Source organism: Tubulanus polymorphus, chromosome 6, assembly GCF_964204645.1.
Source record: "Tubulanus polymorphus chromosome 6, tnTubPoly1.2, whole genome shotgun sequence".
NCBI classification, from domain to species: domain Eukaryota; kingdom Metazoa; phylum Nemertea; class Palaeonemertea; order Tubulaniformes; family Tubulanidae; genus Tubulanus; species Tubulanus polymorphus.
In genome coordinates, this window is record NC_134030.1 from 7,476,633 (window position 1) to 7,500,919 (window position 24,287).

At 43.9% G+C, this 24,287-nt stretch overlaps 1 protein-coding gene across 1 annotated transcript; it reads right to left on the reverse strand.

The window, feature by feature from the left end:
- Window positions 1–517: 517 nt before the first annotated feature.
- LOC141907434 (signal recognition particle receptor subunit alpha-like) lies at window positions 518–8,476 on the reverse strand. The gene is made up of 13 exons (XM_074797075.1): window positions 8,314–8,476; window positions 7,550–7,633; window positions 6,627–6,823; window positions 5,811–5,935; window positions 5,502–5,619; window positions 5,077–5,239; window positions 4,603–4,733; window positions 4,045–4,259; window positions 3,441–3,613; window positions 2,664–2,877; window positions 2,363–2,448; window positions 1,909–2,085; window positions 518–1,395 (listed from the first exon to the last, which is right to left on the reverse strand). The coding sequence occupies exons 1-13, from the start codon at window positions 8,428–8,430 to the stop codon at window positions 1,270–1,272; spliced, it is 1,926 nt and encodes a 641-aa protein (XP_074653176.1). The 5' UTR covers window positions 8,431–8,476; the 3' UTR covers window positions 518–1,269.
- Window positions 8,477–24,287: the final 15,811 nt, after the last annotated feature.

Consider the following 24,287-nt stretch of genomic DNA (forward strand, 5'->3'; position numbering starts at 1 on the left):
TTAATATAAAAGTCCTAGACAAGGTAATATTGTTAAACTAACCTTGTTAACAGACTGCAGTGCATGTGTGATGACTCTGGCATATTTTTTTAGTCCATTTTCAATCAAAAGGCGAGAGAAAAATGACTGCAAATTTTCAATTATCTGAGGGATGGGTCAAGCACTGACTGTACCCTTTTTTTCCACAACTGAGTTCAAGGCAAGGTGATATGGCAAGTTAACCTTACAATCAAAAGCTAACTGATTTGCTAACAAATTTGACTGGCCACAGGTTAGAATTCCCCTTCTTCAAATATTTACCATTGTAGCATAGAACAGTCATGGCAGTCACTTGTATTAAAAATATTGATAAAACAACATTTTCAATTGTTAAATCTTGGAAAAAGGTGAAGACTAGACTATCAAAGGATGGATGATGATAAAGCGCTGATGAGCTAGGTCCAGTACCGACATTACTTATTCCTTCCTAATCGCTTGAATCAAAATTAACTTAATATTTAATCATTTAAAATGGCATTTGATATTTTATTACATTCACCTCGACCAAAACATGAAAAAATATAATAATATTATAACATAAATAATGATAAATTGTATCGCATACAAATCGATAGCCTTAACCCCTCAGTACTCACCAAAATAATCAACATGAAACCCTATCATTATTAATGTAAATGCACATTTGGAAAAGTCTGCCATCGAAATTTTAATTTTGTTATAACTTGTCAAGCACCAGCATTCAAATAATAATACTGTACATCATGTACATGTATTTGTACAGCTTCAATGTAGTATACAATGTAGAAGTACACACGAGAATAGACTTGATGCCTTACTCAAGTTGAAACCCCAGTTAACTGATCAAGATTTTGAAACCAAAAATACACATTTAAAAAGACACACTTAAATATATATTACTCTCATTAGCATCAACATTATTATCTCAAAACAAAATTAACAAATACCGCCGATATCCCATCCATATTTCACAGTCATATTGCATCACCTCGAATAATTTACTAACAATAATAATTTTAACAAAAATGAATTTAATTTCATGATAAAAATTGCATAATAAAATCAATAAGGAGTATTAATTTTTCTTTTTAATGTTTCGGAATAAAGTTTAATCGGCCCGGGAGGAGGGGAAGGGACATCAGTCAAAATTGGTTTAGCGTTAAAGATTGTTTCAAGAGGCGGTTTCATCGTCCCCGATAAGATTGATTCCACGCATACTTCGGAACCAAGATTGGTCGCTGGATCTGGTTTTTATTTAAGCAACGCGTTCACGACGGCCTTCGCGTTCAAATTCTTCAGGTCGGTGTACGTCTGTCCGGTACCGACGAATACAATTGGCTGTCCGGTCGTATATGTCATCGAAATCGCCGCTCCAACCTGAAATAATAGAATGCACCCATGTATAATCATCACTTTTATCATTCCTCAAACCGCCGAGCACTACCCGGGGCATTATTACAGCGGAACCTCATTGCAATGAACTTAAAGGGGACTAGAAAATCTATTATAGCCAATTGATCATATACATGTATGAAATAATCAAAATTGTCCTATTTGGGGGAAAATCTAAGCCTGTGAACTGTGAATCTTTACAACGAGATTCCACTGTGCAACAGGTTTATTCACCAACTAGACCAGCACTGAATAAGGTGTCTACTGTACAACCAGCCTGATGGCAGCTATTAGTTTGCAGCCGAATTGTTGCTCTTATATGTATTCATTTACTACAAGAACTTTTAGTCTTTTTCTGAACTTATAATGAGATATCTTACGTATTCATCTTACACGCAAATTCTCGACCTATAACCGTAAATTTTATGTAGCTCTTCCATGCCAGGGCAAGTACCGGTAACCGTAATCTACCGACAAAGAAGAATCATCCTGACTCACCTTATCGTCGATTGTATCGAACTTAGTGAGAACGATACCGTCAATCAAGCGCGGATTTTCCATGTTCGAATGATCGGCGAGCGCTTGGTTGAATTTGACGAGTTGATCGACAGAATCATTGCCAACCAATGCTTCTCCGACAAACAGCACTAAATCGGGCAAATTTACTTTCATCAACTACAAACGTACAGAAAATGGAATCAGCGTCTATTGGTCAAATTACTGATTTCTCTACGAACTAGACAAAAATTTCTAATGGCCTATTTCTCAAATTTGAAGGAGTTTTAATTGTTAAGTTTCAGAAATCTAGCTCAAATTAGAGGAGTTTCAAGCACCATTTGGAGCATTTTCGGTTTTGGAGCTTTTAAGGAGTCATAGGGCCCCTGGTTTACCACAACGCGGGTTCACTCAATATTTTGGGTGGGTTAACTTTTTAAGATAAAAAAATCGTCACCTTTGCGAGGGCTCTCATCAGCGGTTCATTATCTTGCATACGTCCAGCTGTATCGATCAGAACAACATCCAAATGACAATCTCTCGCTAGAAATACAAACAGAAAAGCGTCTATTTATCATCAGTTCATCCAATTCATTGACCACACAGCAGACCTGACTACATTGGTGTCTCCCTTTGTAGTAGTCTTAACTACAAATTTAGCAGTAAGTTTAATTGAAAAGATGATAGTTAGGAAAGTAACTACTCTCAAATAGTAACCCTAGTCAGGTCTGCTATAGCAGTAGAGAAACACGATGTACCATGATTAATCGCTTCCATAGCAATTCCGGCCGCGTCCTTGCCGTATCCTTTTTCATACAGCTGAACCATTTTGACGCCGTTGAATTCCTCCGGTGGGTGCAGCGCGTTCAGTTTACGCGTGTGAGTACGCAGTTGTTCGACGGCACCGGCTCTGAATGTATCACACGCCGCGATCAACACGCGTAACCCGTTCTCCACTAACCAAAATGCGATCTAACAACGGAAACGAGAAATTAATCAACAGTCACCGGCATGACATTCACCTATCATAATCACGCTACGGTTTTTTTCAATGAGGTCAAATTCGATGACTACCGTTTCATTTGGAAGCCTCGAAAAGAAGTCAAATAATCCCTAATTACTCCTAAGCCAAGTGATGTTCCATATTGTAATATACTATTACAGTCAACCCCTGATATATCGCCCACCCATTTACTGCCACCTTCGCCTACCGGCAAGTTTTTTTTAATGTATGCCTCAATAAAAATACATAGTAAAACACCCCAAATATACCGCCACACTCTCTATACCGCCAAAATCGTTCTGCACAGATGTGGGCGGTATATCAGGGGTTGACTGTATATTATAATAGTAGACTTCCATTGGTGTAAAGAAGAAAACCTTGATTTTCAGATCAATTCTCTGAAATTGTTATTTTTACTTGCGCCCTTCACTAAATCTATATATAAAGGTTATGCAGGGTTAAACTATTGGAATTGTGAAAATAATTACTTTGATTATCTAACAACCTACTGTGCACTTTCAAATGATTTTACCTTGGCGAGATTTGTAGATTTTCCGACTCCATTAACGCCACAGAAAACGACGGTGAACGGACGTTTATTTTGTTTCGCGTCGAGGGCATCTCTCAAAATGTCAATTCGTCGACGTGGAGCTAGAATCTGTACGCATGATTCTTCAACGGTCTGTTTCACAGTTGACGCGACGCCTGCAAATCAAACATACCGAGAATGCTAGGACTATAGCGTGGTTCCAATTCGGGGTAGGGTGTCAATTGAAACCAGTGTAACTTATGCCAAATATCTAAAGCGCCTCGGACACATCTAGAGTATCTGGAAGAGCTCTCCAGAAAACTTTTGAAATCTAGAGATGCTCGGAGGTGCATTCTTAGGCATTTTGGCAGCCTTGCACCAAAATACAGGTACATTCTTCTAGCACCCAATACGTGGGAATAGCTAAATACAGACATATCATATGTCAATTTAAGTACACGTCATGCGAGTGGAACTTAACCACCATGGCGCCTGGTGGGTGAATATGCAATATGAGTGCAGTTCATACAGATACGGTAGTCCAGACTAAATAGCGCTATCATTTTGGGGGAGGGGTGGTTTAGAATATTTCTAAAATTGTACTTACTGCTGAATGTTCCTAACACTTTTCCCTGCAGTTTAGTCGACACCGATTGACACAATTTATCCGCGATGTTCGACGCGACGTTCTTACTGATCAAATGATCTTTCATTTTTTCAAGCGTCGTCGCGATATCTTGTTCGGTCAATTTTTTAGCGCCGACCAATCCCTTGAACATGTTGAAAACGCCGAAGCCACCTTTCTTCGACTGCTGACTATTACTGAAATAAAGATTCGAATAGTAATGATACTTATGCGCTTGAATTCAAAACAGTTGCGGTGAGTTTCAACAGATAAGCTTATCGAAAACAAATTGACAATATAAACCGAACAGGCCCACTTTTAATTGTGAATATTCACTGTTAAGCCTATTTTTTAACTATTTTATAGTCTAGCCTCTAAACTGTGAAACTGAGCCAGGAGTTAGATCCGCAATAGATTAAAGTTTAACTTTGCAGACTGCTTAGAATTGAGAGCGTCCCACACATAAAATTCTACCAGAAAACCAAAAAGTATTATAAAGTATTAGAGATAAAGTATTATGAATTGATTTTCTGCTCTCACGTTTTGTTTCTGGGGATGACATGATCTTCTTCATCCTCTGATTCGTCATCATCATCATCATCATTTTCCTCTTCCGAACTTTCTGCCTCTAAATCTTTCAAGTTGCCTTTCATCTGTCCCTTCCATGCCAACTTAAACCCAGAAGAAAAGTTTCCATGATTAATATTGTTGGCTGCACCAAAAACAAAGTCCCTCCTAGAGAAAGGTATGGCCACCTAAATTGGTTTAGCATGAAAACCACAACATGGCTTCTATGCTATCCTTTTGAAGACATTGTACCATTCTTAAATACAACTTATTCTAACTATCAATGAACTCAATTCTGTAGAAATATTCCCATTTACAAATTCTGACTAAGCCGCTATGTCTACGTAACTACTGATTAGTTAGGACAAACTCTATCAATTTAAATGGGTTTCCAATGTTTTTCAAGGTAACTAGTTATAACATACCACATATATATTGCTAACATACCACATCGCTGCTGAGTTCCACGTCTTCTTCATTGCCATTTTGTTGTTGTTCTCCGCTGAAATCCAAGGTCACCGCATCTTTACCCGTGCCGCCGTGCTCCCATTTTCGACTTTCTTTCACTCGGATTTTTTTCGTCGGCTCTTTCGAAGCACCGTTCTTGGGGCTGTCAGCGCATTATATGAAGAAAAGCCAGAATTTCAATATCTCAATATTTAGTAAAAGAACTCTCATTTTATACAGCTGTACAGGAACGGATCTAGGAGAATGGGAAGGCCGGGAACTAGAAGAAAAGGCATGTTTCGGATAAAGCAGCCAAGTCAAAGGCTCTTTTGGAGTTCCTTGTGGTTCAGCCCTCGGTTTGTTTTAGATATTTTGGAAGAAATACATTGCCCTGGATAGAAAAAATTCACAAAAACTTTCCTCACCTCTTCTTTTTCGAATGTTTATTCATGAACTCTAGACGTTTTCTAGCCATCGCTTCCTCGTCAGTTTCCATATTAGTTGTGTCCTTCAAAATTTTCATTTCCTCTTCCGCTATAGTCACTAGAATACGAAACAGTTGACAACTAGTTTAATTAGTGACTGATAAAGCCTTCTTATAATTATTTGGAGTATCAATTTTTCAGGAAACAAATTGATTGGAGAAATCTTATCATACATTTTGGAGACGTTTGCAGATGATAAGCACACGTTTCGGTAGCCTAACAGGAAAATTCCCTTAGAAATATTCCTACCGTTTTTAGCCTGTTTATCTTTTTTCCCCTTCTTTTTATTGTTGGTCGGTTCATCTTTCTTGTTTTCGATCATAGATGCAACAGTTTTCTTAGACTTTTTCGACTGCTCGAATGTTTTCATTTCTCTAAAAACAACCAAAACAATACGAAATAATAATAATAGAAGGCTCGATAACGAGTAAACAGAAGATAAAAAGAAGGAGGATAGTACTTTTCAATCGATACACATTGCGAGGGAATATCAAACATTCAGTGTCAAAAGCCCTGCAGCACTTAACAAAAAAATCAATATTTTTCACATTTCATGAAAGCGACAGGGAACATTCTAGAAGAGCCTCTCGGCAATCATTCACACAAGTAGCCAAAAATTGGCCTATTGAAGTATTCCAAAAACCCACTCGGTTATTGTAGAACATGGTGGAATGTTCCAAGAGCAGTGACTGATATTAAACAAACATTTATGAAATATATATGAAGCTAGATTGCAATTTTCCCGTTCAAAACATACTTTGAGCTTTAAAATTGAAATTATTTTTTCTTTCTATTCAAATAGTATGGTTTCATTTTCTGAAGCTGATAGATATTATGACTAGGCAAGTTTTGATAACAAAAATAACCTCTTAAAAAACTACGTAGCTACAGGTAGCAGTTTGAACTGAGTTTTTAACAAAATATTATTGATAGCTAGGCAACTATTGTAATTTCATGACAATTTTGTAACAAAAACTATTGTAACAAAAAGATCCCCATGCATGAAGTCAAACTAAGGTTCCTCTCCGAAATCTGCTAACAGCCTTAATAAGAATTTAGACTCACTTTGGTTTTTTGGCTTGCACCCGACTAGCTTCTTCACTCATACGTAAATATTCGTGAAAAACATCGCCGAAATCGTCAAAATTACGTGATATATTCTGCCGGTGAAGATCGTCCTTGTATCTGTCTCTGAACTCCAACTGTATATCGTCGAGAAACTTATCGATATACGACAATTGTAAAATCTTTTGATACGCGACCTGTCAAAAAAAAGAAGAAAAATTATTTTCAAAAATTTCTTTCCCTTTTTGAGAGCGTTTAGGGATCGTTCGATTAGTACATATGCAAAAAATATCCGAGTTTTTAAACATCTCCCTCCCTTGTATACAACACTACTTTTTAACCTACCCCCTGTATCTACGCATAATGATTTTCGAGAAAACATACTTGTTAATGGTAACTATCAATTTGTGCTGTAGTATCTATCAAACCGAATGTGAAACATGCAATAGGATACAAACTGGACATGATCAGAATCCTCATTGCATTTTTCTAAATTCTGAGGATGCGGCCATCACGATAATCGTTAGAACAATAACAAAGAGTTCTATTTGGTTAGGCTATAGGCTAGCACATCATAAAACAATATTATTATTCAATGCTGCCTCAAAAAGGTATATCAAATGGAGCGTAAGTACTATAGGCCTGTTTAGACCACCTCCCTCGCAATAAATATTTGCTTGCATTTTCACTGACCCCCGTCCTCAAACTCATGCGTAAGTACTAAATGAGTCTATCAACTGTTTACCTAGACAAATAACTTTGGCCATAAATAGACGAGAACATTTCCAGTATTGATGAAAATCATTGAGTGAAAACCACATCAATTTAAAAAACTGTTATTGTTTTTTCTTTTGTTTCACTCTCATGATTTTGAAGGCACTTTCTTCGGAGAATTTTTCATCAAAACTTGAAGCGAAACTTACCACGAACACTAATTCAAACTCATTATCGAGTTTATATTTAAGCGTCAGGGCGTCATGCGAAAATGTATTGTTTCCTCCCCTTTCCTACAAAAATAAATAGAAAATTAATTTTTTTTTCATCAAGAAAATTGGGGAATCCCGGGGAAAGTACAGGATTCATCTTAGGTCGCTGATACGATGTTTTCTGAAAGTGTTAGGTACTATGTAAGATTCTTAGAATGATATTTACAGTTTTTGCACCTATCAAAAAGATGTAGGCTCCCAGCATAATCAGTAACAGCAAATATACATAAAGAGGATGTATTTTTGGTAACAGTCATAGAATACAGTATTTTGGCAAATTCCAAAAATAAATTTAGGTAAAGATGAACTTTAGAAATTCAAATTTGATATCCACCAGAGATCATCAATAACATTTTCGCAATAAATCCAAGTAAGTAATCCCATTTTGCCAGTTTTAAGTGGAAAATTCAATTTCATCAATTTCAATTTTACAACATTTTGAGGTGTGCGGCTTCATGATTGTGGGATTTACTTTTTTATTTTCCCCGTATGATTGGTCCTTTCAGAGAAGCTATTTAATACAACACCTCGTGAATTTCAGGGCATTCAGAGCGTTTCAAAATATAGAACCAGAAAGCAATCAACTACAGTCACATGCGAAGGCTGTGCCTAATAAGGAGGACCGGCACTGCTAACATATGGATTTTTTTTGAAATTTTGTGGAGATAAATTCGATATCGAATTTAGGTCTTACAGCTCACCTGTAAAATAACACTTTTGATTAAAGCGTTAACGGAGGGTGTAAACAGTTGACTCGTGCCCTGGAAACACCATAAAACTATCCCTCCTTTACTAAAAATCGTAAATAAATCCAACATTTTTGGGTCGCAGCGTATCACTCTTTCCACGCAGGAAATTCACTTCCTGGTTCCACTGAAATGTCGTGAAAACACGGATTAGGACTCAAACGCGGAATACATTGCGCAATCCACGTTCCGGCAGTGGTAGCAGCACCATACGGTCACCTAGCGTAATTTATACGAACCGATACTGCGCGGCCTACATTAATACCAGCTAACTATCAACTATCTATTCTGTTGATTTGTTTTTTTTCGAAACTTTATTCAGAAATCATTTCAAATAGCAGGCATTTTTCTTTGATTTCTTAATCACCGCGATTGTTTTTCAGACATATTTGATCGATCGTTTTGATTGGTGAAACCATGGACTTTCCGGTTTTAGAGTCCATGGTGAAACTAGACTTTTATGATCGTACTGCATTTCAATTATAATGTTTTGTAATAAAAACCTGCATTTAAACACTACAGTGATGTTGTTTTTTATAAGGGAACCTGCAAGGTCCGTCAAAATATAATTTTACACTCAGTATGATCGCCGTACGGACGCTCTATTACAAAGGTCCCCAGAAATCCGTACGTGACAATGTATTAGCCAAGTCTAAGGCGAATTTATCACGTCAAATTAAATTTGATTTTAAGGAAAATACTATTCATCCTGGCAAAATAAAATTTGATTTAATTTTTTAATTTAACACTGTATCAAGATTCAAATCGATCTATCAAATCATTCACCTCCGGAGGTGATTTGATACGATTTGAAGATGGTGAACTCACACATTTCTTTTCGAAAAACTGATATCAATGGTCAAAACTTAAAGACAAACTGAAACTCATTCATAGGAAATAATATTTCATAAAGCGGGCAGTATTTTCATGTCAGCCGTTTTGAAAAATTCGTCAAATTCATCCTGTTTTGTAAATCCTATTTGATTAGATTTCACACGTGACGTGCTAATCATAATTAGGAAAATCAAATCTGATTTGACAAGATAAATTCGATTTTCGGCTGGATTCAATGCTAGATCGATTACTTTAATTAAGTTAACTTACTCTTTCCAGAGTTTTGGCCTGCTTATTTCTGGTTAGTGCAGGACCTTTGGAGCGTTTAACTATAACGGATAACCGACTGTTACACCTTCAGCAACTGGAATAACGAATGTTATTTGGCATTATAGATAACTCCACAGAGCTCGTAATTCTGGAGACCAGTGCTTTCTGAGACCTGCACGAAAATCTCCCCTGCCAGGATTCGACCTCGATTCAAACTCGTAGCGACATTGTACATTTTGTTATGCGCGGCGGCGCGGGAATCTGAGACACTATCAAAATATCAACATCAATATCAAAATGGCGTGCTCAACTTACGCAAAAATGAAAAACCTCGCCTAATTTCAAACATAGGTTGCCTCCTTTAAGACCCCTGGGAATCAGTATTTCAATATTCGGTAAGTATTCATAACATTAGTTAAAATGACGAAAATATTTCATCTTAGATATTGCGGGTAATCATATTTCAGAGGTGAATCATTATAGCACATGGTGAAAATCAGTCAAGCAAGACCACAGGCACTTGAATATGGGCTTTGATAATGGATAAATATTTGATAATTCACCAGCGATACGTTAATCCTACTTTGATAGATCCGCCATGTTTTATAATAAATTTACCCATGATGCAACGCGCGGCCGTCGTTTAGCTATACTATACAGAAAGGCTGGAAACGATCCTATCTCCGTAATGCTTAAATCTACCCGCAGTTATCGGGACAGCCGAACACTGCCGATGATTGCCGAAGTACGTCCTTAGTGTCAATTTTAATCCTGATATATAAGGAGCGCCCATAATTTCAATTGTAGATGATTTTTTTGGAAACATTGACACTGTTTTAGCTCCATTAAAGATTTTAAATGGCAACAAAATTGATTTTTGAAAATTCGCGATGCCTCTTCGGGATTGCTGTGACGTCATCTGTCCCGATAACTGCGGGTAGATTTAAGCATTACGGAGATAGGATCGTTTCCAGCCTTTCTGTATAGTATAGCTAAACGACGGCCGCGCGTTGCATCATGGGTAAATTTATTATAAAACATGGCGGATCTATCAAAGTAGGATTAACGTATCGCTGGTGAATTATCAAATATTTATCCATTATCAAAGCCCATATTCAAGTGCCTGTGGCAAGACACGTTGAAAAACTAAAAAGGGCCAATGATGGATTGGCTGACCATAAGGGCAGATCCAGGAATTTAGAATATGGGGCTCAAAACTGAGCTGACTGTCATCTGACTGCCATTTCTAGACCATTTCTACCGATCGCCGCTGTATACGGGCAATACTTTTACTAGATGAACTACAAAGCTTTCACATGTATACTGCCTAGTTTATTCCTTTAGAATTTATACAATTTCATAATCATTTCATGATTTGTTCATTAACGCTTTTCAGTACGAAAACACATTTTACTTTTGGTATGGTCAAAAAATCAAACAAGGAATACATTGCAGCGATGTTCGCTTTATTGACGGGTGTATGATTTTTAAAGATTGGATATCGGATATTTGAAAACCATTTCAATCATTGGTCAACTTTTAATATTGTTCACCACGGGCAAGGGCCATTCTATAATTATAGTTGATTATTGCCAAGATTTAATTACTAACAAAGTGTTCATATTATTGATGCAGAATGATGTGCTGCGCAGAGGATATTATTCATATTAGTGGTCTAAATGAGTGACACATGGGAAGTGCAGAATTTTTGTCTAGTCCCGTGAAACTTAATTCATCATCTAATTGAGCTCTTAAAAACGGTACAGATATGAAATTATGGAAAGAAAAAGTTTGTTGTCGAAGATGGTGTAGCGCTGTGGATTGCTATTGATCGACGTCGCGGGTGAGGACATCGGCGCTATTTGACGCTGTGGATCGGGTCCATACGCAAGGACTAGTCGCTAAAGCTGTGCTGTTACCGGTATGCGATCCACTTTTTTTTCGCTGGATCGCCTCTGTCCCGGCGCTAATTTGCGCTGATTTCGTTTCTGGCCCCTATAAGGCGGGGACTTTCATTGACTGGTGCATAATGAATTTATTCTGTTTTTATCCAATATCAATTTTAATACTTTCTGTTTTCATTTGTAGATGTGTAAAACCATTTTATAAAGAATTGACATCAGAAAAATACTTACAGTACAAACAGTGTAAGTTTATTTCATCTTTTAAATGTTTTCTTCATCGGTTTCAGAAACAGATGATATTCATCTATTCATGTATCTTCATTACTTTCTTTTATGTCTGATGTTGAACTCTGGAGGCAACACCTAAACCGTAGATAGAAAGCCCTGGATAAATGAACTACACAGATTGGAGCGAACAATTTAATTTGTAAGTTTGAATTTTGAATTTGATAATCCTGCAGTTATCCTAAGGAAAGAAAACAATCTTTGGTTTGTCTATCATAGGTATCTCTACAATGGGATCTTGGATTCAGTACAGGACAACAAGGAATCAATGCTTTACAAATAAGACTTTCTTGGAATCAGCGGAGGACAACAAGGAATCACTGCTTTAGAATAATACTTTTTTGGATTCAATACAGGACCAGGAATCAGTGCTTTACAGTAATACTTTGTTGGATTCAATACGCGACAAGGAAACAGTGCTTTACAATCAGACTTTCTTGGATTCTGAGCAGGACATCAGGATTCACTAAATGGAAATTGAAGATAAGTTACATTTATCTCTTATTTATCGGTTGTTGATTTGATTTTAAGGGACCAGTTTTAAAAAAAAATGAAATCTGGGCTTGAATCCATTCATATGTCTTTCGGTGTATATTTGTAAGGATCAGTTCATAGTTGGGATTGTTATTTCAGGGATACATAAAAGATTTAAGCGGTTTACAGGTTTTCTAAATTGTGATCGACTCTTAAATATTATTTCTAATCAATACGAAACTGGTCCCTAATGCAAATAACTCAACTGTTATCAATCATGTTACTTCGTCACAATCAGGTGTGTTCACGATTTCTCTAGATTATACTATTGTAGATTTGGGACTGATTGAACAGTTACAGATATGTAAAATAGTGTTCAGATACAGAGTACAGATCACTGTATTACTTCATCCTGTGATTGAACAGTGATTTGTTCTCTCATCTTCACTATTCCCATCCGTTTAACTAAAACATCGTAACACTTCAACTCATCTAACCGCAGGGTTTGGGGAGGGTGGGTCGGGTTGGGGGGAGGCAGGGGTAGAGGGAGGGTGGGAGGGAAGGGGTCCGGGAGGGTGGGAGGGAAGGGGTCCGGGAGGGTGGGAGGAAGGGGTCAGGGAGGGTGGGAGGGAAGGGGTCCGGGAGGGTGGGAGGGAAGGGGTCCGGGAGGGTGGGAGGGAAGGGGTCCGGGGGGTGGGAGGGATGGGGTCTGGGAGGGAGGGAGGGACGGGGTCCGGGAGGGCGGGAGGGACAGGGTCCACGTGGGGGAGGGATTGGGCCTGGGAGGGTGGGGGAGGGATGGGTCCTGGGAGGGTGGGGGAGGGATGGGGTCTGGGAGTGAGGGTGGGTGTAGGGGTGGGCTGGGGATGGGTGGTGGTAGGACTTTGGACGGAGGGGTGAAGGGTATAGGTGGGTGGTGGTGAAGGGTTTAGGTGGGTGGCAGTGTAGGGTTAGGTACAGGTGTAGTCGTAGTAGTTTTTCTTAATCAGGATATTTCAGAAAATGTGTCCCATTTTTATCGTATTCTAATAACCAATAGCCTAGAATTAGTAAAAAACACCTTTACTGTTAGGCATCGTCGCCTAAGACTTGAACACGTCATGTTACAGCCGTTACACATACAACAAGCTGTATAACCACTGGCCAATTGAACTAGTTCTATTAGTTTTACTGGTTTATAGCACGATTGCCCACTATGAGACCCGCGTTCGATCCCCGGTTAGTGCGGGTAATTTCACTGTCACTTCTCTTAATCTTCAAAGAGATAATTGCCCCTGATTTTTGAATGGGCATTTTTCAATTTTTAGGAACGTTATTCAAGTTGGCCGCGAATGATTAATTTACGCAAATGATTAGAAACTGATCCCTGGTAACGATTGAAATATAGCTTAATGAGCAATTCAATTAATCAACTATGAAATTTACGTAATAATTACCGTTGAAAGCTGGTAGCGTACAACTTCTTATGTGCTCCTTTAGAAACCATTCGAAATACTGACTGTAGTTTAAGAACTGTAGTGCGGCCTGAGGACTTTTTGTTGAGATGCAGTCCACGTCACGGGGGCGCGTGTTCCCCTTTTTGAACAAATGATCGCGGAATTTTCTCCCTAAGACTTGTTTACAAAATGGTGAAATTGTGAGCGTATTTAATTCCTACTTTCTACAAGGAAAGCACTCTGAATGCAACTACATCCATCTGATTTTTCAATATTTCGCCCAGACCCCCTTTTAGAGTTTCGCACCTGCGGTGCTCGCTCATTACACGTGTGCCACGAACACGTGTGAAATAGTGACTCAATATTCCATGGGTCATTCATTGCTGCATCTTTTCTGGCTGCAGATTCGAAGACAAACATACTCTCTATTTTTGAAGGAGAGCATGGAATATATATCGGTAGTAGTAAGTTATCCTAGTGTTTTCACAAAAAGGGGACACATTTTCTGAAATAAACTGTAAGATTTATGGGCGTAACAACTGTAGGATTTATAGGCGGACAATGATGACACAGGTTGACGAAGACAGACAAAGAGTGACTATTTTTCTATCATACATTCAACAACATTCATATTTCTATATAGATTCTATTGACATTGGTATATTCCAAGCTATGACTTCTTGTTTTCTGAACAGAATTACTTAAAGACACTGTGAGCTATACTTATATCAGGAAATGTTTTTGAACCTGATCTAGTTTTACCTTGAGTTTTCACAGTAAGCCCCTTCGCACTACTTTGAGTGAGTAGTTCACTTTGATAAAGCACATTTATACATCTTAGTTACGGATCTAAGAATATAGCTGCAAAACAGTGATAACGGGTTTTCTGCCTTGTTGGATTGAATTTTGTACTTAAAGGCGTAAAGAGGTTTCGTCAAAATCGATTCATAAGAACGAACGGCTCTTTTGAGGAGCGCCACCTAGGGGTCCATTCACATACTGGAAGCACATTTATACATCTTAGTTACGGATCTAAGATTATTTCTGTGATGAGAGTTATTTAAGATCTTAGTGATTTAGTTAGTTAGTTCAATTTTTTTATAATTCCGTTTTAAGGTTATTGCGTATGTTGTAATTAATTGTGAATATTGTTTTTTCCTCCATATACCATAGAAATGGTTGGAGTATAATTGATATGCATTGATAACAATGCAGTCCAATAAAGATTTATTGCTTCCAAGTTTACGTGCAGGCTTTCGAACCCATGAGACTTACGCGTGAAATGTTCCTTACGAAAAATATTATTCCGATAAAATCATCAGGATCCTTACGATCACTTAGATCTACAAATGCTATGGCTGTATTTTGTTGGATCATCGTTATGAAAGCGCTGTCAAGTCGTAAACATATATTGTATTAGCTAGTTGCAAATTGCCAATTGCTAGTTGCCAAGAGCTTGTTGTCAAGGGTTTCTGGTGATCGACACTCTCTCTATCACTCGCTTGACGCTTGACCACAGCATGTTCCCACCTGTAAGACACGGCACGGAACTAGAGGGTTTCTGGCGGGTGACACTTTCTCTCTCTCTCTCGACTACAGTGTGTTCTAGCCTGTGACACTGCATGGAACTATGGGGTTTCTGGCGGGCGACACTCTCTCTCTGGACCACAGCATGTTCCCACCTGTGAGACACGGCACGGAACTACGGGGTTTCTGGTGGGCGACACTCTCTCTCTCTCTCTCACTCGGCTACAGCATGTTCTAGCCTGTGACACAGCACGGAACTATGGGGTTTCTGGCGGGCGACACTCTCTCTCTCTCTCGGCTACAGCGTGTTCTAGCCTGTGACACGGCACAGAACTATGGGGTTTCTGGCGGGTGACACTCTCTCTCTCGACTACAGCATGTACTAGCCTGTGACACAGCACGGAACTATGGGGTTTCTGGCGGACGACACTCTCTCTCTCGGCTACAGCGTGTTCTAGCCTGTGACATGGCACGGAACTATGGGGTTTCTGGCGGGCGACACTCTCTCTCTCTCTCTCAACTACAGCGTGTTCTAGCCTGTGACACAGCACGGAACTATGGGGTTTCTGGCAGGCGGCACTCTCTCGGCTACAGCGTGTTCTAGCCTGAGACACGGCACGGAACTATAGGGTTTCTGGCGGGCGACCCTCTCGCTCTGGACCACAGCATGTTCCCACCTGTAAGACACGGCACGGAACTATGGGGTTTCTGGCGGGCGACACTCTCTCTCTTGGCTACAGCATGTTCTAGCCTGAGACATGGCACGGAACTATGGGGTTTCTGGCGGGCGACACACTCTCTCTCTCTCTCTCTCTCTCTCTCTCTCTCTCTCTCTCTCTCTCTCTCTCTCTCTCTCTCTCTCTCTCTCTCGGCTACAGCATGTTCTAGCTTGAGACACGGCAGGGAACTATGGGGTTTATGGCGGGCGACACTCTCTCTCTTGGCTACAGAATGTTCTAGCCTGAGACACGGCACGGAACTATGGGGTTTCTGGCGGGCGACACACTCTCTCTCTCTCTCTCTCGGCTACAGCATGTTCTAGCTTGAGACACGGCACGGAACTATGGGGTTTATGGCGGGCGACACTCTCTCTCTCTCTTGGCTACAGCATGTTCTAGCCTGAGACACGGCACGGAACCATGGGGTTTCTGGCGGGCGACACTCTCTCTCTCGACTACAGTGTGTTTTAGCCTGTGACACGGCACGGAACTATGGGGTTTCTGGCGGGCGACACTCTCTCTCGGCTACAGCGTGTTCTAGCCTGTGACACAGCACGGAACTATGGGGTTTCTGGCGGGCGACACTCTCTCTCTCTCTCTCGACTACAGCATGTTCTAGCCTGTGACACAGCACGGAATTCTGGCGGGCGACACTCTCTCTCTCTCTTGGCTACAGCGTGTTCCAGCCTGTGACACGGCACGGACTATGGGGTTTCTGGCAGGCGGCACTCTCTCGGCTACAGCGTGTTCTAGCCTGAGACACGGCACGGAACTATAGGGTTTCTGGGGGGCGACCCTCTCGCTCTGGACCACAGCATGTTCCCACCTGTAAGACACGGCACGGAACTATGGGGTTTCTGGCGGGCGACACTCTCTCTCTTGGCTACAGCATGTTCTAGCCTGAGACACGGCACGGAACTATGGGGTTTCTGGCGGGCGACGCACTCTCTCTCTCTCCTCGGCTACAGCATGTTCTAGCTTGAGACACGGCAGGGAACTATTGGGTTTATGGCGGGCGACACTCTCTCTCTCTCGGCTACAGTGTGTTCTAGCCTGTGACATGGCAGGGAACTATGGAGTTTCTGGCAGGCGACACTCTCTCTCTCGACTACAGCGTGTTCTAGCCTGTGACACGGCTCAGAACTATAGGGTTTCTGGCGGGCGACCCTCTCGCTCTGGACCACAGCATGTTCCCACCTGTAAGACACGGCACGGAACTATGGGGTTTCTGCGGGCGACACTCTCTCTCTCTTGGCTACAGCATGTTCTAGCCTGAGACATGGCACGGAACTATGGGTTTCTGGCGGGCGACACCTCTCTCTCTCTCTCTCTCTCTCTCTCTCTCTCTCTCTCTCTCTCTCTCTCTCTCTCTCTCTCTCTCTCTCTCTCTCTCTCTCTCTCTCTCCTCTCTCTCTCCTCTCCTCTCCTCTCTCTCTCACTCTCACTCTCACTCTCACTCTCACTCTCACTCTCACTCTCACTCTCACTCTCACTCTCACTCTCACTCTCACACTCACACTCACACTCACACTCACACTCTCTCTCTCTCGGCTACAGCATGTTCTAGCTTGAGACACGGCAGGGAACTATGGGGTTTATGGCGGGCGACACTCTCTCTCTTGGCTACAGAATGTTCTAGCCTGAGACACGGCACGGAACTATGGGTTTTCTGGCGGGCGACACACTCTCTCTCTCTCTCGGCTACAGCATGTTCTAGCTTGAGACACGGCACGGAACTATGGGGTTTATGGCGGGCGACACTCTCTCTCTCTCTTGGCTACAGCATGTTCTAGCCTGAGACACGGCACGGAACCATGGGTTTCTGGCGGGCGACACTCTCTCTCTCGACTACAGTGTGTTTTAGCCTGTGACACGGCACGGAACTATGGGGTTTCAGGCGGGCGACACTCTCGGCTACAGCGTGTTCTAGCCTGTGACACAGCACGGAACCTATGGGGTTTCTGGCGGGCGACACTCACTCTCTCTCTCTCTCGACTACAGCATGTTCTAGCCTGTGACACAGCACGGAACTATGGGCTTTCTGGCGGGCGACACTCTCTCTCTCTCTTGGCTACAGCGTGTTCCAGCCTGTGACACGGCACGGAACTATGGGGTTTCTGCAAGCGACACTCTCTCTCTCTCTCTCACTCGGCTACAGCATGTTCTAGCCTGTGACACAGCACGGAACTATGGGGTTTCTGGCGGGCGACACTCTCTCTCTCTCTCGGCTACAGTGTGTTCTAGCCTGTGACATGACACAGAACTATGGGGTTTCTGGCGGGTGACACTCTCTCTCTCTCGACTACAGCATGTACTAGCCTGTGACACAGCACGGAACTATGGGGTTTCTGGCGGACTACACTCTCTCTCTCGGCTACAGCGTGTTCTAGCCTGTGACATGGCACGGAACTATGGGGTTTCTGGCGGGCGACACTCTCTCTCTCTCTCTCTCGGCTACAGTGTGTTCTAGCCTGTGACACGGCACAAAACTATGGGGTTTCTGGCGGGCGACACTCTCTCTCTCTCTCTCAACTACAGCGTGTTCTAGCCTGTGACACAGCACGGAACTATGGGGTTTCTGGCAGGCGGCACTCTCTCGGCTACAGCGTGTTCTAGCCTGAGACACGGCACGGAACTATAGGGTTTCTGGCGGGCGACCCTCTCGCTCTGGACCACAGCATGTTCCCACCTGTAAGACACGGCACGGAACTATGGGGTTTATGGCGGGCGACACTCTCTCTCTCTCTTGGCTACAGCATGTTCTAGCCTGAGACACGGCACGGAACCATGGGGTTTCTGGCGGGCGACACTCTCTCTCTCGACTACAGTGTGTTTTAGCCTGTGACACGGCACGGAACTATGGGGTTTCTGGCGGCGACACTCTCTCTCGGCTACAGCGTGTTCTAGCCTGTGACACAGCACGGAACTATGGGGTTTCTGGCGGGCGACACTCCTCTCTCTCGACTACAGCATGTTCTAGCCTGTGACACAGCACGGAACTATGGGGTTTCTGGCGGGCGACACTCTCTCTCTCTCTTGGCTACAGCGTGTTCCAGCCTGTGACACGGCACGGAACTATGGGGTTTCTGCAAGCGACACTCTCTCTCTCTCTCTCTCTCGACTACAGCGTGTTCTAGCCTGTGACACAGCATGGAACTATGGGGTTTCTGGCAGGCGGCACTCTCTCGGCTACAGCGTGTTCTAGCCTGAGACACGGCACGGAACTATAGGGTTTCTGGGGGGCGACCCTCTCGCTCTGGACCACAGCATGTTCCCACCTGTAAGACATGGCACGGAACTATGGGCTTTCTGGCGGGTGACACTCTCTCTCTTGGCTACAGCATGTTCTAGCCTGAGACACGGCACGGAACTATGGGGTTTCTGGCGGGCGACGCACTCTCTCTCTCTCTCGACTACAGCGTGTTCTGGCCTGTGACACAGCACGGAACTATGGGGTTTCTGGCGGGCGACACTCTCTCTCTCTCTTGGCTACAGCGTGTTCCAGCCTGTGACACGGCACGGAACTATAGGGTTTCTGCAAGCGACACTCTCTCTCTCTCGACTACAGCGTGTTCTAGCCTGTGACACAGCACGGAACTATGGGGTTTCTGGCAGGCGGCACTCTCTCAGCTACAGCGTGTTCTAGCCTGAGACACGGCACGGAACTATAGGGTTTCTGGCGGGCGACCCTCTCGCTCTGGACCACGCATGTTCCCACCTGTAAGACACGGCACGGAACTATGGGGTTTCTGGCGGGCGACACTCTCTCTCTCTTGGCTACAGCATGTTCTAGCCTGAGACACGTTACGGAACTATGGGGTTTCTGGCGGGCGACACACTCTCTCTCTCTCTCTCTCTCTCTCGGCTACAGCATGGGAACTATGGGGTTTATGGCGGGCGACACTCTCTCTCTCTCTTGGCTACAGCATGTTCTAGCCTGAGACACGGCTCGGAACTATGGGGTTTCTGGCGGGCGACACACTATCTCTCTCTCTCTCTCTCTCTCTCTCTCTCTCTCTCTCTCTCTCTCTCTCTCTCTCTCTCTCTCTCTCTCTCTCTCTCTCTCTCTCTCTCTCTCTCTCTCTCTCTCTCTCTCTCTCTCTCTCTCTCTCTCTCTCTCTCTCTCTCTCTCTCTCTCTCTCTCTCTCTCTCTCTCACTCTCACTCTCACTCTCACTCTCACTCTCACTCTCACTCTCACTCTCACTCTCACTCTCACTCTCACTCTCACTCTCACTCTCACTCTCACTCTCACTCTCTCGGCTACAGCATGTTCTAGCTTGAGACACGGCAGGGAACTATGGGTTTATGGCGGGCGACACTCTCTCTCTTGGCTACAGAATGTTCTAGCTGAGACACGGCACGGAACTATGGGTTTTCTGGCGGGCGACACACTCTCTCTCTCTCGGCTACAGCATGTTCTAGCTTGAGACACGGCACGGAACTATGGGGTTTATGGCGGGCGACACTCTCTCTCTCTCTTGGCTACAGCATGTTCTAGCCTGAGACACGGCACGGAACCATGGGGTTTCTGGCGGGCGACACTCTCCTCTCGACTACAGTGTGTTTTAGCCTGTGACACGGCACGGAACTATGGGGTTTCTGGCGGGCGACCACTCTCGGCTACAGCGTGTTCTAGCCTGTGACACAGCACGGAACTATGGGGTTTCTGGCGGGCGACACTCACTCTCTCTCTCTCTCGACTACAGCATGTTCTAGCCTGGGACACAGCACGGAACTATGGGCTTTCTGGCGGGCGACACTCTCTCTCTCTCTTGGCTACAGCGTGTTCCAGCCTGTGACACGGCACGGAACTATGGGGTTTCTGCAAGCGACACTCTCTCTCTCTCTCTCACTCGGCTACAGCATGTTCTAGCCTGTGACACAGCACGGAACTATGGGGTTTCTGGCGGGCGACACTCTCTCTCTCTCTCGGCTACAGTGTGTTCTAGCCTGTGACATGAAACACAGAACTATGGGGTTTCTGGCGGGTGACACTCTCTCTCTCTCGACTACAGCATGTACTAGCCTGTGACACAGCACGGAACTATGGGGTTTCTGGCGGACTACACTCTCTCTCTCGGCTACAGCGTGTTCTAGCCTGTGACATGGCACGGAACTATGGGTTTCTGGCGGGCGACACTCTCTCTCTCTCTCTCTCGGCTACAGTGTGTTCTAGCCTGTGACACGGCACAAAACTATGGGGTTTCTGGCGGGCGACACTCTCTCTCTCTCTCTCAACTACAGCGTGTTCTAGCCTGTGACACAGCACGGAACTATGGGGTTTCTGGCAGGCGGCACTCTCTCGGCTACAGCGTGTTCTAGCCTGAGACACGGCACGGAACTATAGGGTTTCTGGCGGGCGACCCTCTCGCTCTGGACCACAGCATGTTCCCACCTGTAAGACACGGCACGGAACTATGGGGTTTATGGCGGGCGACACTCTCTCTCTCTCTCTTGGCTACAGCATGTTCTAGCCTGAGACACGGCACGGAACCATGGGGTTTCTGGCGGGCGACACTCTCTCTCTCGACTACAGTGTGTTTTAGCCTGTGACACGGCACGGAACTATGGGGTTTCTGGCGGGCGACACTCTCTCTCGGCTACAGCGTGTTCTAGCCTGTGACACAGCACGGAACTATGGGGTTTCTGGCGGGCGACACTCTCTCTCTCTCGACTACAGCATGTTCTAGCCTGTGACACAGCACGGAACTATGGGGTTTCTGGCGGGCGACACTCTCTCTCTCTCTTGGCTACAGCGTGTTCCAGCCTGTGACACGGCACGGAACTATGGGGTTTCTGCAAGCGACACTCTCTCTCTCTCTCTCTCGACTACAGCGTGTTCTAGCCTGTGACACAGCATGGAACTATGGGGGTTTCTGGCAGGCGGCACTCTCTCGGCTACAGCGTGTTCTAGCCTGAGACACGGCACGGAACTATAGGGTTTCTGGGGGGCGACCCTCTCGCTCTGGACCACAGCATGTTCCCACCTGTAAGACATGGCACGGAACTATGGGCTTTCTGGCGGGTGACACTCTCTCTCTTGGCTACAGCATGTTCTAGCCTGAGACACGGCACGGAACTATGGGGTTTCTGGCGGGCGACGCACTCTCTCTCTCTCTCGACTACAGCGTGTTCTGGCCTGTGACACAGCACGGAACTATGGGGTTTCTGGCGGGCGACACTCTCTCTCTCTCTTGGCTACAGCGTGTTCCAGCCTGTGACACGGCACGGAACTATAGGGTTTCTGCAAGCGACACTCTCTCTCTCTCGACTACAGCGTGTTCTAGCCTGTGACACAGCACGGAACTATGGGGTTTCTGGCAGGCGGCACTCTCTCAGCTACAGCGTGTTCTAGCCTGAGACACGGCACGGAACTATAGGGTTTCTGGCGGGCGACCCTCTCGCTCTGGACCACAGCATGTTCCCACCTGTAAGACACGGCACGGAACTATGGGTTTCTGGCGGGCGACACTCTCTCTCTCTTGGCTACAGCATGTTCTAGCCTGAGACACGTTACGGAACTATGGGGTTTCTGGCGGGCGACACACTCTCTCTCTCCTCTCTCGGCTACAGCATGTTCTAGCTTGAGACACGGCAGGGAACTATGGGGTTTATGGCGGGCGACACTCTCTCTCTCTCTTTGGCTACAGCATGTTCTAGCCTGAGACACGGCTCGGAACTATGGGGTTTCTGCGGGCGACACACTATCTCTCTCTCTCTCTCCTCTCTCTCTCTCTCTCGCGCTCTCTCTTCTCTCTCTCTCTCTCTCTCTCTTCTCTCTCTCTCTCTCTCTCTCTCTCTCTCTCTCTCTCTCTCTCTCTCTCTCTCTCTCTCTCTCTCTCTCTCTCTCTCTCTCTCTCTCTCTCTCTCTCGGCTACAGCATGTTCTAGCCTGACACACGGCACGGAACTATGGGGTTTCTGGCGGGCGACACCCTCTCTCTCTCGGCTACAGTGTGTTCTAGCCTGTGACACGGCACGGAACTATGGAGTTTCTGGCAGGCGACACTCTCTCTCTCGACTACAGCGTGTTCTAGCCTGTGACACGGCACAGAACTATATGGTTTCTGGCGGGCGACCCTCTCGCTCTGGACCACAGCATGTTCCCACCTGTAAGACAAATAAAAAAATAAATAAATAAATTTCACGGAAGAACCCATAATTGGGGAAACCCGGGCTAAAATAAAGCAGGATTCCCGATTGACTAATAACGACATCACCTATTTGCGCCCGTGCGCACTCGGTCTAGTCTCGCATGGTTCGGACCGTGGCAAGTATCGATGCCATCACGTTCAAATCCCTGCCGGGGGGAAGATGGTTTCATGCTGGGTATCATCTTTTGATAATCCTGCTGTAAATAACAGAAATATACACCAAGGTGGCGCTAGCGGACAACAAGCTATTATCAATAAGCAAACTAGCAATAACTAGGGCATATGGCAATTAGCAACTAAAATGTCCCCTAAACGCTTCCATATGAATCAGCAGCAGTGAATTGGCAGCACCAATTGAATTCTGCGGACTACAATCAGAAAATCAATTCAATACGGATTTTATCACTTCCAAGTTGTTTGAGATCGCGGAATCATTGATGCAGAAACCCGTTATCGCTGCTTTGCAGCTATATTTCTCGTTCCTGAAGATGAATATTAGAATATAGTCGAAACGTAGAATAAACTGCGCAAATCTGAGGAAATATTTTCAGTCATAATATAATTTTGTCGTTATAATTGTGGGATTCTCTACGTGTTTTATCAAGGGTTATAGTTTCATTTCTCTTTATGACAGTTAGATTATTTTGCCATTTTTCACTATCATATCAGTTTATATGATAGTTATTTCATCCTCCGCAGTTTAAGTATTTGAAATTTTATCAGTGCTTCAATTTGTCGGATTATATGAAGTAGCTCTTTGACGCTTGATTGATGGATTACTCCAGACTCGATTTAGATCCTTATTTTTGACATTATTAACAAGTACAGATTGTGAACCCATTCAGGGTAATCTTAAAGCAGGTCACACATTAGCCTCAAAGCCGCTGCAACAACTATGCAGTGACAATTTACCAGCAGCATTGTAGGCGAAAAATTTTCCCGCACACTAGCAACAACAATGCAGCTTCAAGTGCTTCTTTGGTCAGTGTTAAAGGTCAAGTGGCCAATTAATCAATAATATGATCGTGACGCATGCACATAGAAACTAAATCCTGCGGCACTAAGGCAGAATTAGGCGCACCCTTAGGCGAACTTGCGGCTTTGCGTCAAAGAAATGTAGCATGTTAGATATCGGCAAAACACCTAGAAATTGCCCCCGCATAAACCAGGGCCATCACCAAACCAGGGCCATCAACCAAACAGTGAATCTTAGGTCACCAAACCAGGGCCGTGAAACAAAATTTTAATCTTAAATCACCAAACCAGGGCCGTGAACCAAATGTTGACACTTTGGTCACTAAACCGGGGCCAGCAACCAATCTTTG